The 17,837-nt window shown below is 45.5% G+C and overlaps 1 protein-coding gene across 3 annotated transcripts in view; it reads left to right on the forward strand.

Annotated features, from left to right (window-relative positions):
• Positions 1–17,837, forward strand: part of ETV3 (ETS variant transcription factor 3) — a 158,097-nt gene that overhangs the window by 84,555 nt on the left and 55,705 nt on the right. For all 3 annotated transcript variants that reach the window (XM_078670204.1, XM_078670206.1, XM_078670205.1), the window contains exon 4: positions 5,528–5,643. In XM_078670204.1, coding sequence (XP_078526330.1) covers positions 5,528–5,643 — 116 coding nt within the window. The remainder of the gene's footprint in view (positions 1–5,527; positions 5,644–17,837) is intronic.

Here is a 17,837-nt window from a genome sequence, read left to right on the forward strand (position 1 = left end):
CTTGTCCCGACTGCTCCCAGCGATGCCCTAGGCCTAACCACTGTTCAATTGGTATCACTTATACCACTTTCTTAATATATGGTTTGAGTGGCCCCCCGCCCTCATCCATAATTGTGCAACTTTGTATGTTATACTGTGCTTTTGATTTAACGCTTGTGCCCCTTTATTCATAAAGAGTACTGGGGATTATTCTTAGAAATAAATACATATATTTTTATAATATATACTTGTGTGGTGTCCTTTCATTTGGTATTACAGGACTGTGATTGGTAAAACAGCTCGCTTAACACGACCTCTTGAGTTGAGCCTTTAAGGCTGCTTAGTCTATGCTACCATTAAGATAGCTTGTCTACAAGGTTGACTTACAACCGGACACCATAAGGGGTTATTTGGACTGATACAAGGTGGTTCCAGAATTGGAAACATCATATATCAGGCCAACTTCTCACAAATAGTCTATTCATAAGAGGCACATTTTCCTTTCTAAACAATTCCCAAGATCGCCCCTTCTTTCCCAGAACTCCCAGATTCGGTTTTGGGGTAGTTGCGAAGTCCTACATTTCTAGCTAGGCCTCCTCAGGAAGTGATATATGTAGTCAACTTGGCCATCTGTTGGCCCCTGCCCCCTAGCTGTTAAATGCAACCCTGGATCCAAGGACATTTTGCTTGCTCATCTACAATCCATTCTTTACTCTGCTGCTTCCACCTTTACAAGATCCTGGGAGATTTGAACCTAGGATTTTAGAAAATTTGTGTTTATCCTATTAAACTACAGCCCTTCTATTGCTTGTTACACATTCTTCCTGCCCACTGCTGTAGTAAACCACTAAATGTTTGTGGTCATCAAGTCACCTACAGATTGCCGATCTGCCTTTGATCACTCCTCATCTGACTGCTGTACATCAACATACCTCTTCTTAACCCCTTAGCAACTCTCTCTCAAGTAGAAAAATATCATTAAAAACCATCTCTGATTTACTGAAATAACTTCAGTCATCTCACCATAAAAGCAGGTATTGCCACCTTTTGAAAAAATATTTCTGCTAGCACTTGACCTTCACCTACTTTACCTACCTACCCACTCATCCATTTGCCCAGCTACCACTGCCATTGATCCAAGTCGTAAACTCTGATGCATGCTGTGAGAAGTTAGCCTGGCATATGATGTCCACTATTCTACTGGGCACCATGCCCCAGTCTAAACGACCCTTATTGATGGTGGTTGTAAAGTCAACCTTATAGACAAGTTATCCCAGTGGTAGTATGGACCAGCAGTCTTAGGCTAAAACTTCAGAGAGCATGTGAAGCCAGCTGTTTTACCATATATAATCCCTTGAATACCAAATGAAAGGACACCACACAGAAATATATAAAATATAGATGTATTTATTACTAACACAACCCCTCTGCACTCTTTGAGGTCAGAGTTCGAGATACGTTACAAGTTACTCATTAAGCATACTATAAGTTGCACAAATACAATTCTGTCCTAGGGGCCTCACAAAGCATATACTAAGTAAGTGGTATAAGGACCACTTCAGGAATAGTGAATAGGCCTAGGGCCTAGGGAATCGCTGGGGCTACACTACAGAACCAAAGGTTAGGAAGTAGGAGACCCACGAGAGACGCGTACAGTGTGGGAACACAGTCGCGAATTACCATAGTTATAATGGGAACGTAAAAGTTACAAAGTAGTTGATTAAGGACACTTCCGGATGGACTACGGTAAAACCCTTTTAAACTAGGACACTTCGAGAGTCAACACCCACGGGAGCACCGGAGTACTCTAGTTACCTCACCCAGGGAAGCCGGGTGCATAGGTGTCGTTTCGTGTCGGGTTTCGTCGCCGTTTCCCATGGAGAGCTGCAAAGAAGTGCTGCAGGCGACCTGGAGAAAAGTGTCTTGGTGGATCCAAGGGTGGATCGAAGATGAGAAGGATCTGAAAGCAGAGGGGACAGAGTCTGGGTCACTAGCCAGTGACCAGAAAGGAACCAGGCGATGTCTAGTGTTTCAGGTGAAGATGGTGAAGCTTGTCTCTGCAGCCAGGAGGCCTCGACGACGACCAGGAGCTGGATTCGAGCTGTCCCACGAAGGATCTAGGTGACTGCGGTGTTGGTATCCGGATTGGACCCAACAAGCCTTGGCAAACACAATCCACGCAGTAAGGGAAGATGGGCTTCAGTTCAGACCAGCAAGGTCTGGGGAGCTTCTCCTTCGCAGGGAAGCTGGAGCAACCAGGCAAGCGGTGTAGTTTCAAAAGGAAGTTTTCGGAGCGCTAACTAGCCAACGGGTTAGCAACCGGGAAGACGCGTCGAGCTGAAATGCAAGAGCAGGCCCCACGCGGCATTCGTGGAGTGTGGAGGACTGAGCTTCGGTGCAAAGGGCGCTCAGGTCTGGGGCTTCTCAAACCTCAATGCACAACTGCGAGGGTGCCTCGGTAGTTGCACTGTTAGCAAAGTGCAGGTAGTCCAGGGTGTCCGGGCCCCAAGTCTCTTGTGTCCGCCGCGGGTCTCAGCTTTGCTGTGGATCGGAGTCGGAGAAGTCTGGAAGTCCAGTTCCTCAGTCGCTGAGTCTTCGGGTTCTGGCAGGAGCGTCGACAAAGCAAACCGGCAAGTTACTGGTGGTGCCTGTGTGCACAGGGTGGTCACTCCTTGACCACAAGGGAGATGTCTTCAGTCTTCTAGTCTGTATAGAACGTTGAAGGTCCAAGAGTTTCGTTTCAGAGTTTCAGTCCAGGATAATCTAATGTCTCTAGACACAGCTCCTATCTTTATACTAATTTTAAGGGGTGGATTACCTGCTAGCTCCCTCCTGTGGGTGGACCCTGAGAAGGAGGTGGTTACACCCCTTTCCCTTTGTCCTGTTTTGCGCCAGAGCGGGGTTGGAGTGCCCCAGCAACTGGTTTGAACCGGGCTATGCATGGAGCACCTTGTGTGCCCCAGGCAGTGTCTGGAAAAGCAGATTTCCATTTAACCCACCCTGCCCCAATACACTACAGGCTGTCTGGGGAGGTGCTATCACCGCCCTCGACAGGAAACCTATTGTCCAGGCCTCCCTCGCCGGAGTTTCGTCCAGCTGCAGGCGGTCACTCGTGTCTGTGGCAGCAGCAACCATTTTGTGATGCTGAGGCTCTGTTTAACTTTAACCGGGTAAAGCAGTAACTACATGTCTTCTCCCTCTAGAAGGGTGGAATGCTACCCCTGCCACCTGAACTGGCGGGGGGGGGGTAGTATTCCAAAGTGTTTGACACCTTACACGACATGTTTTGATAAAGCCAAACCAAAGTTAGCATTAATCGCAAGGATTATAATGCACTTAAGAGTATATGGTATGGCTATATCATAGAACAGCTATAAGGACATGGTTCTGAAAGCTGCAGAAGGGCTCAGCTCATGCTAGAGCACCCCCTCACATAAAACTAAGCACTCTGCCTCTAGGATTGTCGAGGCCTACCATAGGAGTGACTTATAGGTGCGTATGTGTCTATATATAAGGTACATATAGATATACTATATCTAAGTAAGGGGTGATTACACCACCTTACCCAAGCTGAGTGATCAGCCTGTGGTGTCAGTTTGGATGGCCAGCCAGGGGTGGCATAATACATGCTGCAGCCCCTGGTAGGCCTTGGATGCACCTATACCCTGGGTACCTATGGTAACACTATACAGGGACTCATAAAGGTGACCCAATTCCCAATTAGGTATGTACCTAAAGTACATGGAGTCCATTTTACAGAGAGAGCAGATAGACTGGGGCCCTGAATAGCAGGATCCCAGGCCAACTAAGTCAAAAACCAGCTAAACACTTTGCAAAAAGTTGGGGTAAACATATAGTCAGATATCCACCTTCCTACACATGCACTATCAAGAAGATGGTGTAATTAATGCACTCAAGAAATCTTACACTTGTAGAAAAGAATCATCAAACCTATGACGCACGCCCGACGAAATATTACACTACATACTTTGCTCATTCCTCACCTTCAAAATTAACCCAAACTCAACATTCTCTTTTCAGTACTTTAAACACCAGTCCTTTGTGCTTCACAGCCAAAGACTTTGTGCTAACAAAATCTCACCCATCTGTACCACTGTCATCCTACTCATCATACAACCATCAATTTTACACATTCCCCTCCTTTATACAATGTCCATCACCCACTTGGAATCCTAATTTCCTACAATAACTATGGAATCTATCCATTCTCAACAGTAAATCATTTGTGTGCATTTCCAGCACATTTCACCACACAGCTTGTAAAACGTCTTACAACATTTTCGAGAGTTCAAATTTAACTCTACCTTTTTTAACCATTCATTTAGAAGTCATTCCAGTTTTAAAAGACTGACCTGTCAGCCCCTGGTCTTCTGATAGATTTACCATCCTATCTTATGTAGCCATTTTCCTATTCAGCAGCGACGCGGGAGGGATGGGGAGAGGGTGGTGGTCCTAGCAGCAACGCAGGAGGGATGGGGAGGGGTGGTGGTCCCAGCAGCGACATCGGGGGGGGGATGTCCCTCCAGCTACACAGAGGGATGGTGGGGGTGTGGTGGTCCCAGCAGCGACGCGGGAGGGATGGGGAGTGGTGTTCCCAGCAGTGAAGCGGGTGGGATGAGGGTATGTCCCAGCAGCGACGCAGGAGGGATGGGGGGCAGCAGCCACACGGGAGGGGATGGAGGGATTGGCCCAGCCATGACGGGCGTGGGGGGGTGCAGTGCTTGGCATATATATTTGTGTTTGTCAGATATGATGGGAAACTTTGCATTGCATATTTATAAAAACACTATGTAAGACACATTAGACTTCATTCGACTTCATTCGTCTTGCGAGATTGAAAGCATACTGGTGTACTACAGGACATGGGGTCATTTTTCGGGATTGCTTCAATCCTGAGGTAAATGATGCTAGAAGACCAGTGGGCTTAACTCTGAAAATCCTTGATTCTCAAACGGTACCCAAGTGTTGCAAGACAAACCCATAGGTGAACTTGTCCCACACTTCAATTTGTGAAGTGGCAGTGGCCTTTAGAGGTCCGCAGGCTTCCTTGAGCTCAGTCCTCCTGGGTTATGGTAGCCTTTATCAGTGGATGGAGGCTAAAGGGCAGAAATTGAAAAAATATGACCGCTGATGTAGAAAATGAGATTTGTAATCTGATCCTCCGCAATCCAGGATGGCACCAACGTGACCCAGGGTTGCGTTGTACGTACCTCAGCACTTGTTAAGATCCAGTGTAGGGAAATTAATGGCGCTGGTGTTTAAGCCTAACTAAATATTTTTTCACCACTCACCAGCCAGTCCCCAACTCCAAGTGATGTTAAGGCTTATGCCCAGAATTCCAGTGCTTCTGCGTTATAAGCCTAGCAAGTGTCTAGTGTTTTTTTTATTTTTGGTCTGTGACCATGTTTAGCTGCACGCATCGATTGAATTAGTTTAGGTGTCTGTTTTAAATGCAAAAATGTAATATTTACTTAAATCATAAGCTGCAGGATATAATGTTTTGATATAGAATATTTTCTTCTTGTAGATATTATTACAACAAGAGGATCCTTCATAAAACTAAAGGCAAAAGATTCACTTACAAGTTCAACTTCAATAAACTTGTGATGCCCAACTACCCCTTCATCAACCTTCGGCACAATGGTAAGCAAACAGGCACCCAAGTCAATTGCTTGCCTGCTTGTGTATATAATCACTGGTGGCAGAAGAAGCACGTTTTGTGAGAATGATGACTTGAACAAACTGATCTTGTGTGTTGCCTACTGTGGGAACGATTTCCCTTTTTCCCTTCTAGGTCCATTCTGTCAGTTTAAGATTACAATTTGTACCAGTTAACAACATGAGATGCTCAGTATGTTATGATTACACCCTAGGTGTGTAATAATGTCACTCTGGTCTTCCCTCGTTTATTTATTTCTAATCCTGCCAGAAAGGTTTTCTTTACCTGTTTTCTTATTAGAATGCTGTATTCTTGTGATATATGTATACATATATTCATTGTCTGAAAAAATACATGAAATGTCTGACCGTTTTAATCCCTATGCACCCAGCGCTTGGCATATATCCGTGTTTGTCAGATATGGTGGGAAACTTTGCGATGCATATTTGTAGAGAATACTGTTAAGAGAGGCCAGTTTCCATTGTTTTTGCCCGGCTCTTGTTCCCCCTCAAGTTTGCAACAAACATGTAATGTGTTAACTGTTGCTTACTAAAGTGTGTTTTTTGTTTTGTTTTATTTGGTGGTATGAAATTGCCATTGTCATGCTATTCCCTCCAGGTTCAAAGCGAAAATGTTTTTTGACTGCATATACTGATGGGCAGGGGCTCTTCGTTCCTGTTCCTACTGATGCATTAAGTTGTGTAATTCTGAATCGAGGAAGAAATGTTGCCTGCCGATTGATGCTAGCAGTAACTATGAGACACAGCTCACTGCATTTTTAGCATGCATAAAGGTTTGACCCATCTGCTCTATTAAAATAGGCAGTTAAGAACGAGTTCAAAACCTTCAATGAGAAAATGCAAAGCAAATCAGACTAACATGACTCCTAGTTGCCACTGGAGCAAATGGTACAGTTATACCAATCTTTGTCATAATTGTACAAGCACTGTGGCTATGATACAAAACATAAAACCTACTAAAATTCCAAAATGAGGTTGGTGAGACAACCACAATTTCCCTTACTTTGTTCATAACCTCACTTAAAATCACCTACTTGATGTAATTGATTACATAACTGGTTATATTGGCACTCTTACACAGTACATTGCTTATAATGTGATCAGTGTTGAGGTTCAAGAAGCACATCATGAAAGGTGTGACTGGATGCTGGTACTTTTGCGGTTCGATTTCAATTAGACTAGATGTACCACATCTTTCAAGTGAGGTCTTATATATTCCATTTATGGCCCACCACCGCAGTACCAAACCAGGAGTGTGGAATATTATAAAATACTTACTTACAATTGTCCCTTTTGAATCCACGCAGAGAGACAACAGATCAGGACTGGATTCTTATATCTGAGCACTGATATCCTCTTAAGTTATGCCAGTGCTAATATATAATGGATTTGATTCTGGCTAAGTCTCAGATTTTGCCACATTTTGGATTACATAAGACGCTGAACATACCAGAGTTCTATTTGTGATAAATATTTCTATATTCACAGGCTCGGTCTATGAATGTGATCGTTTTAGGGCAGCTTTTTGACCACAGTAGGGTTCTGAATATGCTAACACTTTCATTATGTCAGAGTACTGATTATAGCAGAGTTCAAGATGTACCATTCTTCTAACTGTACCACTGCTCTCCTTCTTACCTTCGATTATAAGGAAGAGCCTTGTACATTGCCTTGACGAATCTACTTTTACGTATTCACTCAAATTCTCAAAATTCTACAATAAATCCAGATTGTGCTTGAGGTCCAGTGCCAAGATTGATAACTGATCAACACGACTGCTCAGTCTGACCTTCTCCACAGGAGCACATTGTGTAATTCTTTTGCAATTCACTTAATCTCACTGTTCCCCAGTTCTCTTGTTACCATGATTTTGACAATGAACCATGTGTTACATCAATGATTGGCTTACATTTTGCAACTATATGACCTGCAAGGGCTTGTCAAAGACCTAATGTTCTGGGTTCAATTCTCATTGCTGTCTACGCCTATAAGCTTGCGTTATGCAAGCAAAGTATGGTTTTGCGAGCCTAAAAGATTTTTTTCAAACCAAGTATTTTGTGGGAGCATAACTACTCATGTGGGCTGGATGCAGGTTGGAAGTTGTCGTTCTCCATGTACACCCGCAAACGTTAAGGCCGTTAACCAACTCCACACCACGCCTGGAAAAGGAAAATGTTCTAGGGGGAGAAAGGACCACTCCCTCCTAAAATAAGCTGGTCCTGTAGGGAAACTCGTTTCCCCGTGAGGGAAAATGTTTTCACACTAGAAAATTAAATATTATAACAAGTGATTTTACTCTTGCTCCGCATGTTTTCTCATGAGGTAATGTATGTAAATACATTTGCTCATGCAAATGTGAATTCGCAGACATTTTCTATGGGTATTATTTCTAGGCCTCATTCTTAAACTCTTCGTGAGTCCCCATAAGATCTAAATCTGCACCGGTGCAAAATCAGAGCTTTTTTGTGACTCTTTTTGAGAATGGGGCCCTAATTTATTTTATTTAAATTTGACCCAAGTGTTGAACTTAATAGTTTTTGCACTGATTCGCTGTTTCTTCGTTCTCTTTTTAAATAGTGATACGCGTTACATTTTTTATTAATTGGTGTCCTATAGTAGTGGTATGTGAGGTTGCCCTTAAAAATTGCATAATAGTTGAGCAAATCGAATTTCAGCCTCCTTTCAAATCTCAAATGAGATTTTGTTACTCTATACTATGAAACGATCGCTACTTTTGCTTCAGTTCTGCATGTATCAATATAGGATCAGTGATCATTCTAGTTTATATGAATAGCCACAAGTTGTGATATTTTGAAAACGTGAACATACATTTACATTGCAATCATGGTTTATAATGCACATTCAGTGTACAACCGACTGCAGTTCCTTAGAGTACTTGCACAAACGGTAATGGCTTTGCATTAGTGAACCGTGTGTACAAGTTTCAACATGTTACTTATGGATTCCTATCTTGACTTAGTAGCAGCCATGCCTTTTCACAAAACCATGCTGCATATTGTTAACTGCTAGCCAAAACTTTTGTGCTGCAGAGGATTGGGTCTACTTCTCCAGAGACAAAACAAACATGCACATGAATACTTTCTGTTCTTGAAACCTAATAATGCCCTTGATGTCAGACGATAAGAATTTCCCACCAAAGGCGCACAGTTCATGTGCCCAGTTCCTACAAAAAATAACTCTGAAATGGTCACACTTAGTCTCCTGTGCAACAGACCAACTACTGCAGGACATTTAAGCTAATCAACATTTAAACCAGTAATGCCTGTGTCTGTTTCTACTGTTTTTACAGAGACCTATGCCTTTTGATCAATTTTATCTGAAATTCTTTTATCGATCAGGTAGAAAGGGTACCTTTTAATTGACTAGTGAAAATGAATTATTTTAAAACATTCTCAAACATTGAATATACTTAGAAGTTGAGCGTCACCAATCCTTTGAGGCACAGAATAAAAAAAGTAATCCGCCAATGTTGATTACAGTTTCCTGTTGTGGTTGTAGGGCCATGTGTGAGTAATACTTGATTTAGATGTCTCATGGAGGGGGAACCCAATGTCTTGCCAGCTACATAAATTGGAGATATGTTGTGCACCTGACTGAGCCAAGGACTGTCCAAAGAATGCTCTTGGTGTGCTTCAATCATTATGTACAAATGGTTATGGTTTAGCAAGAGGTTTGTGATGGTGTCACCTTTGCTTCAAAAGCCTGAGCAGCCTCCTGTTAAAATACCATTAATCGTGATGGAGCTTCCCCGCCGCAATAAGCCAACAGAAAAGACTTCAAACTGGAACTCAAGTTTCCCCTCCAGCACCACCATTAAATCAAGCCATATTGTGGAGATCTTGGATCAAAACCTCTGGCCCTTTCTCCAAAAGTTAACCTCGGCCGCCTAGCCTAGTGCACTACCACAATGGAGTAGTCAAGAGAGCAGGTGGAAAGAAGATTTGGCCCAAGCCCCTCGATTTGGTTATGAGGGCAACTGCAGAGAGGTGCTGCAGGTTGCCTGTTAAGATTATAATACATTGATGACAGCAAGTTAGCAGATTGTGCTAAGGCTTAAGGTAGCACACATCTTCTAGAATCCATATACTTGAGGCATTAGTTGGACTGGTAAAGGGCACCTGTGGGACATTTTAAGGCTAGGTGGCAGGTAGCTTAGGCAAAGGTGCTGTTGTGATTCCTAGGAAGACCTAGAGGAGAGGAGATGGAGATGAAGTTGGTCAGTTGCAAGGAAACACTGATGTTCTGGGCTGTCCTTCATCTCTTCCAAATATGAATTGTGTGGAAAAGCATAATACAGGCACAATGACAGAACAATCTAGGTTAGCGGATGGAGGTATAGAGGCAGCTTATTTTAGTTTGTGCATCTAACTAGACTGTGCCTTTCAGGAGCAGAACTACCTTTTTCTTGACCAATCCTGAGTTGGTAGTGTTACAGGCCCATTCAAGGTTACTCTGACTGTTGGGTGATGAAAGGAAAATATACTCGAAAAGGAAATGGTGAAGAATGGGCACTAGATATAGATTTCACCATACCATAGCCTGTAAACCAGCATGGCCATTGTACTCATGATGTAGAACCCCTTCATGCCTCCTGTAAATCGTAAAGCAATTCTAAATGACCCCGCCACCTCTCTGTACTGATTTCATTATAAGGTGCTGCAGTAAAGAGGGGCCCGTGCATGCAGTGAGAGGAACCCCCCCCCAGACACTCAGCTGGCCGTGTACAAGACACCACCCTTTTCAGACATGCATTTTTGCACGGTGCCTTCCACCTCCTGCATTGTCGTCCTGAGCCAAGTGATCTCCCATGTCTAGAAACCGCTATTCTTTTCCCTGGGCCACAGTTGACCTCTACACACCACAGAAGCGAGGTGCAGGCTCCCTTTCTCTAGGCCTCCAACAAACCTTGTGTCGGCCCCCTGACTCTTCTTTCTCCAGCGCCCTGAAAATTACTATGTGGTGGCGAGGAGGATGAGGCAAATGTTGGTAAAGATGAAGGTCTCTTATGGCACGCCTCCCCTGGCCCCCAGCAGCCAACTCCCCACTCTCCTCTTCTGTATCCCCAATCAGTGTGGTGGAGAGAGCACTAGCGCCGCCAGTGACCATGAAGGATGCTTTTCTTGGACACCGGAATGAGCTATGGCAAACAGTCTGAGGAAGACTCACGCCGCACTGTAGAGGAAGTATCGGTTATTGAACCCTGGACTGCTGAAAAGTGCCTGCAAGTCTGGCCGCAGCAGCAAAGGCCGCTCCCCTGCTCTGAGCACTTAATCACTCGAACGGATGGTGGCCGCTGAAGAAAGCAGCTTTATGAAAAGGAAAATAAAATCCGACCGTAATGCACTGAATTGAAAAAGATCAAACTACGCAACTACTTTATAATGTGGACGATCAAATGTAGGGTGCTAGTAAAATCCGAATCACAGCCTTAAATGTGACTTTTAGTCTGCTCTCCCAATGAATTTCCACTGTTTAACTTTGTCATGGTGAGGGGGGGGGGGGTGTTTAATATGGCCCATACTGCCATCTTTTCATTTTGCACCGGCAGAGAAGTCAAACGGACTTTTTGGTTTCTGATCCTCCAATTTTAATTTTGGGTAGGACGACGCACAAAATGTGTCCTTTGCATTTTACTGAAGCCATTAAGTCAGGGCCCCTGCAAGAACCGTAAACCTACGTGAAACAACACTTTTTAATCCTCCCCTGACAAGCCAAAAGTGACAAAAGGCAAAAATCTTGTTTTGGGTTGAAACATGCCATCCCACTCGCTTGCAGTGGAAAGTGGTTACATTGGCACTTAGTTAATGTTTGCCCAGTAGTCTAAAGATGTATGTTCTGACTTTCGTGCTGAATTGTAATGCGTTCTCCGCAACGACTGTGTAAACTAGTGGGCTGTCCTTCCATTTAGTGTTGAAGGCGGTGGCATTACAGAGCATCTTGCAAAACAAGTCTCCTGTGCACATTGAAATGCATGAACCCAGTGGCAGCCTGCAATGTCACCGGAATATAAACATCCTTACTGTTAGGCAGGATATGTTTATTAGTGTTTTTAAAAAAAATGACTGGGTGGAATGTTGGTGCGCACCTCTGTTCGGGTGGAGTACGGGAGGTGCGTGTCAATCTTTAATTACAGCAGTAACACGTTTGGGCAGTTCTCATCTGACACTGCTGGTGCTGTTCCTTCCTTCTATCTCTCGGGCATTCGTGTAGAAAGAAATACTTTAGAGTGCTCAAATGTATCGCAGTCTGTTTTTCCCCATCTTGCCCGAGGATGTCGATGGAAATTCAACCTGTTTTGGGGTGCTGATATCCAGTTTCATGCCTGTTCACTCCGCCTTCACCTGCAGCGCTTGCTACTGAAAAGGCAGATCAGTCACTGGCGATAGGTAGTTCAAGGTGCTGGCAAGAGCTCAGAGGTTGGGAACAGAATGGACTAGGCAAAGTGGCCTGTGAAACCAACTTACAACTCAAAGATGTATTCAATTCCTTGTAAGCCCCCCTCCCGTTTTACTGCATGCAATACCTTTGAGATGGCTCTGCTGTGCTTAGCACCTTCTATTTTTTTTCTTCAAAAGCTCATCTAATGTAATAACCTCCCTGCTCCCACCCCAACTTGTTATATGTATACAGGTGACTTTGAAGCACTTTTCAGTAAGTAGTATGCTAGAGTGCTGAGCCAAAAATAAGTCGGTTAGTTGTGTAAGATGTAAGGGGGAAGAAGGAAGTGAGGGTTAGTGGATGTATTCCAAATCTACATAGCTTTTCATACAATCTTTCATACAAATACACCCCATTAAAACACATCGTAATCGTAAGTGTTAACAGTACATTCCTTATTGGTTCTCTATTTTGCCAACCTATAGAGCTAGAATGGACCGCCATTGTCGTTGCCTTGGAACCTATAATCTTCATTTTACTTATCCATGTTTATAAAATGCACAATGTTTAGGTTGTGCCTTCAGTTGGTACTGTACTTGCTGTTCTGCTTTGCTGCCTTCATGCTCTTGGATTATCCACCGTTGTGACTTGCACAAATTGGCGTTCTTGCTTGATTATGGCTTGCACCTTCTGTCCTCTTATAATTACTCGAAAATGGATAAACTGTGTTTTCCAAGTTTACCTGAAATGATACTTATCCACACACCGTACTTCATTTTAACAATGCAACTTTGATAAATTTGGTTTTGGCCTACCTTGTCCTCTTTGGCTAAACCCCGCATTATTTACACCCCTTTCACCACCCTTTTGTATTCAAAGCTTTGTAAAGACACAACCCTGATATGCTGTCACTTTGAAAAAATAAGAAAAGAGTACTACAACATTCTTTGTGTCATAAGTCCGATGTGACCATTTAAAATTCAAATAAAGACTTTCAAATAGTGAAACAAGACAGTTCATCAAGGTTTATGTGAATTTTAGTTGAGGTGATCCTGTGTTCAGTGATTTTTCAGATGGAGAGATTTTTTCCAGTAGCTCGCAGGAAAGTAATTGTCACGAGAATAGGCCCTCGTAACCAAAAACTGTGGTATTCCAATCTTACCTCCGAGTTGCTGATATCACTTGATTGTGTCTTCCTCGTCAGCTGTCCGCTTACAGCAGACGTACATCGTGTAAACATTTTCCTATGAAAGGTTTTCCTTTTACACGACTTTCAATTTAATGGCACTCACGCGAGTATGATCTTTAGTTGTCAATGTATGCGTTCTAACGTCATACATCCGAAAAAACCAGTATGTAATGTGACATCGACAAGAAGAAACATGTCCAGCATCAGACCTCGACATCACACCCTGTGGTATTTTTTGTGCCTTTAGGTCATAATGGAGGGCATTGGCATAGGTTTATCAGCATGAACCAAGACTGAAGATTAAACCTTGCTATTCGAACAGTTTGTGGGACAGTTATTTTGTGAATTCACAATGACTAGAGTTGTGAGACAGTGTTAAAATGACTAACCTGTTTAATTCCACTCGCGGCTTTAGTTCAGATTAAAATAAAAACACTGTTTCCGTTATGCTCCAAATGGCACACGGAGTATGCCACCAGTGTTTGACTATGGGCCATCCTAAAAAAAGAGCACAAGGTTACATTAAGTTCCACGTTGCGTAATGGCTGGTTACAATGTTTATGTTCTGCCTTTGGAATTGAAGGCATTGGAGTGGGTTGCCACATACGTTTATTGAAAAAGACGTTTAATGGAATGGACGCTAAAAGCTGCTTCTGCTGTACCAACTTAATTTTCGGTCTCGCCTAGCGAATGCAGCGCATGCGCTGCTTCGCCTTGGCGAGACTATTGTTGTGGGTCTGGTGCCTTGGGCGAGACAAACCATGTGCGCGCATGGACAGGCGATGTGCATGCAAATGGCGTCTCCTCTCCCACCGCGTGCTTCATTCAGCTCCTTCACGCTCCCGGACAAGAGACGTGCACACGTTTGCTGTGCGGGCACGATTGCACAGCTGTTTCCTGAGGAGGTCTGGTCTATCCTCAACCAAGCCTTAGCAGATGGTCAGGATGTAGCAAAGTTCATCATCCGGGATACCACTGAATACCTATGCGGAGCTTTGGCTTGAGCAGTGGCTCTGCTTCGCCACGCCTGGTTGCATCCACTGGGCTCTCAGGGAGAGATGTCCAAGCGTTCTTGATTGAAATGCTCTTTGATGGATCACATCTATTAGGCGACAAAGCTGATCGCTTTCAGGAGCACAAGATCATGCACCGCCTGCCCAGTGGTCTGCGATAACGTCCGACAAGTGGAGCTTCAGAATGTGCGGATTTGGTATGCCCTCCCAAATTATGGAAATCCATCCGCTCTTGCCACCTTCCCAGGAAGTTATATAGGACTATCTCGCCTTGCTCCATCTGTGACTCCGGGCTTTTATGGCCAAATGAGCCACTGAGAGGGTGCCCACGCCAGAAGTAGGGTGAGATTGTTATTTACGCTACTTTTCTCTTGCCCAAAAAGGATGCAGGCCTTCATGCCATACTAGATCTGCGCTCTCTCAACTACTCTTGAAAAAAGAAAAAATCAAGATGCTCACATTGGCTTGGGTTCCTTTGGCATGGGACCCAGGAGACTGGATGGTGGCGCTGGACCAGCAGGACAAATATTTCCACATCCCTCTCCTGTCGGCCCCCAGGCATTACCTGCTGAGCATGCTGAGGTACACGTATTTTCCGTTTGCTGTGCCCCCTTTCGGCTTTACCATTGTCCCTTGAGTGTCCACGAAAGTGATGGCCGTAGTTTTGCAGTGTGAATCTTTCTGGATTCACTATGCTGTGCATATTCCGCAATCTGGTGGTTGGGTTCGGAATCTTAGTCTTTTTTTCTCTTTTTTTTTTGTAGCCCAGGTGGGCGTCGACGTCCCACCATTTGGTGTACCTTCGGTGACGTCGGCATGCTTCCGGCGGAAGCTACCACCCTTGGGCGCCATCTTCAGATTCTTTTTTCCGCCGTTGGGTCTGGATCGTCGCGTGAAGCTCCAGAAGTTTTGGAGGAGAAAAGAAGGAAATACAGCAACTCTTCGGTAAAGACCTGAGAAGATCGGGAGAAGAAGACCATCAGAGAAGAGACGACGAAGAAAGGAAAGAACTTCGAGATCTTCGACGTCCTTGGAGGAATGCGCACACAGGGGGCCCCCTGAGCGCAGGGATGTACAAGACACCCTTTAAATTCTGCAAAACCTGCCACCACAAGTTCGCGCAGAAGGACCAGCACCCGGTCTGCAACCTTTGCCTGCCAATCGACCACGAGAGCAGAGACTGCAACGCCTGCTCCGTCTTCAAGCCGAAGACACTCCGAGTTCGAGAGAGACAGAGGACAGCTCACCACACGATGCAAGGCAAAGGCCAGGCCCGACGCTTTACGAACTGGGCCTCTCCACTGACGACGAGGACAACCTCGCCGAAGGGCCAGATGACTTCACGGTCGCAGAGACCGATAAGAAAACACCTGACAAGGTAGGAGAGTCTACGACCCCGAAAACCCCCACAGGGTCTCGAAAGCCAGAGGCAGACTCTCGAAAGTCAGAGCCCAGAGCCTCGAAAGGAGCACCGGCGCCGAAAACTTCGACGACCGAAGCTGCATCCTCCGAAAAAGAGCCCAGCGGATCCTCCGAAAAAGAGCCCAGCGGATCCTTCGAGAAGGACTCCCGGAGGCCGAAGACCAGCGAAAAGCATAGGTCATCGAAGCAAGCCCCTGAAAAAGGGTCTTTGACTTCGAAGGAAAAGGAGCCGAAGAAGGTTTCGACGTCGACAACGCTGCCGAAAAGAGCAGCTGAAACGCTCGACGACGAGCAGGCCGCAGAGATGCAGAGAAAGAAAAGAAGGCTCGAGGCAGGAATGGAGAATATCCTTCAGAGAAAGAAGGACTTCGACGAAAAAATGAAGTTACAGGATCCCCTCGAAGCCGGCACCGACCGTCGCTGAGGTACAGGAGCACGAGGAGTTCGACGTCGAAGAGACGCCGAAAACTCCGGACCCCTCGGAGCACGAAGAGGAAGAAGACCTCTACTACACAGAAGGGGATTACGGGGAGCAGCAGTCAAGCTACGGCTCGGGTTCCTCGACGGTCCAAGACCAGGAATGGCAGGACATCGAGGCCGAAAACCCGGAGGAGGCTGTGGAGCCATACCCCACGAGGCCTTCGCCACCAGACGACATTGGGGCATACAATGAGGTGGTCAGGAAGGCGGCAGCAGCCTATGGAGTTAAGCTGGAAGAGGAGAAGCCAAAAGCAGATTTCCTGCTGGAGATATTGCTCCCCACACAGACAAGAAGCCAGTTCTTGCCCATGCTAAAGAGTGTCACAGACCAGGGGAAGGAAGCCTTCAAGGAACCGGCTACATGCAGATCAGTAACGCCGAGGACGGAGAAGAAATACAAATTCTCCTCCCAGGACCCAGCTTACATCAAGGGATCCGTCACAGCAGACTCAATAATCGCTGCAACGGCCAGAAGGGCCAACGTCCCAACAACATCTGGACCTCCACCTGACCAGGAAAGCAGGAGGATGGATCTAACTGGCAGGAAAATAGAGAGGAACGCCGCCACGCACTGGCGGATGGCGAACTCCAACGCACTCCTGAATAGACATCAATACCAGCATTGGGATGAGATGGGCCAATTGATCAAGCCCCTCCCGGAACAATACCGTGAGAGGGCATCACACCTTTTGGAAGCGGGGGAAGAGCATCGCTAACTCGTGCCTCAAGACAGCCTTGGATGGGGCAGAAACAGCCAGCAGACTGATGGCTATAGGCATCACAGAGAGCAGGAAAGCCTGGCTCAGGATCTCAGGCTTCAAGGCTGAAGTTCAGAACAACATCCTGAGCACACCCTTCAACGGTGAAACACTGTTCGGAGCCCCAGTTGATGAAAAGCTCACCCAACTGAAGGACAACGAGACGGCAAGGTCCATGGGGGGCCTGCAATTCAGGGGGATGAGAAGGGGCACTCCTACACGGAGGCCGAACGGCAGGGGTGGAAGCCAACAAGGGCAATCACACCAGGCTTTCCACCAGGGACAACCGGGTGACAACCAAAGTCACCAGGGCCAGCAGAGGCAAAACTGGAATTACCAGAACAGGGGCCAGTCCTTTCGGTCAAGAGGAAATGGACGGGGCCAGAGAAGAAGAGGCGGTGAACAAATCCCCTCAAAGTGACTTCACATGGAAAAAGGTGCTTTCCCACCAGAACCCTCCGGGGGAGGAGCACGGGAAAACAAAAAGGAGAGGGCTACACGGGCAAGACACAAAGGAACATGTGACGCCAGTAGGAGGAAGATTGAAATTTTTCCTCCAGGAGTGGAGAAAAAAGAACAGACAAGTGGATACTCAACATTATGCAGTTCGGATACTGCATAGAGTTGGAAAAGAGACCACCAAACAGAAAGCCAAAGAAAAGAGAGCACTCGGGAAGAGAGCTGCGACTACTCCAAGAGGAAGCTCAAGAACTCCTCCTCAAAGCGGCCATCGAACGGGTTCCGTTCAAAGAACAAAACAAGGGAGTTTACTCAAACTACTTCCTCGTGCCAAAAGTGGACGAAAGTCTAAGACCCATCCTGGACCTACGGTTCCTAAACAAATACGTAAAGACTCAAAAATTCAAAATGACGTCCCTACAAGAGGTCATCCCACAG

This window comes from Lissotriton helveticus, chromosome 12, assembly GCF_964261635.1.
Source record: "Lissotriton helveticus chromosome 12, aLisHel1.1, whole genome shotgun sequence".
NCBI lineage: Eukaryota > Metazoa > Chordata > Amphibia > Caudata > Salamandridae > Lissotriton > Lissotriton helveticus.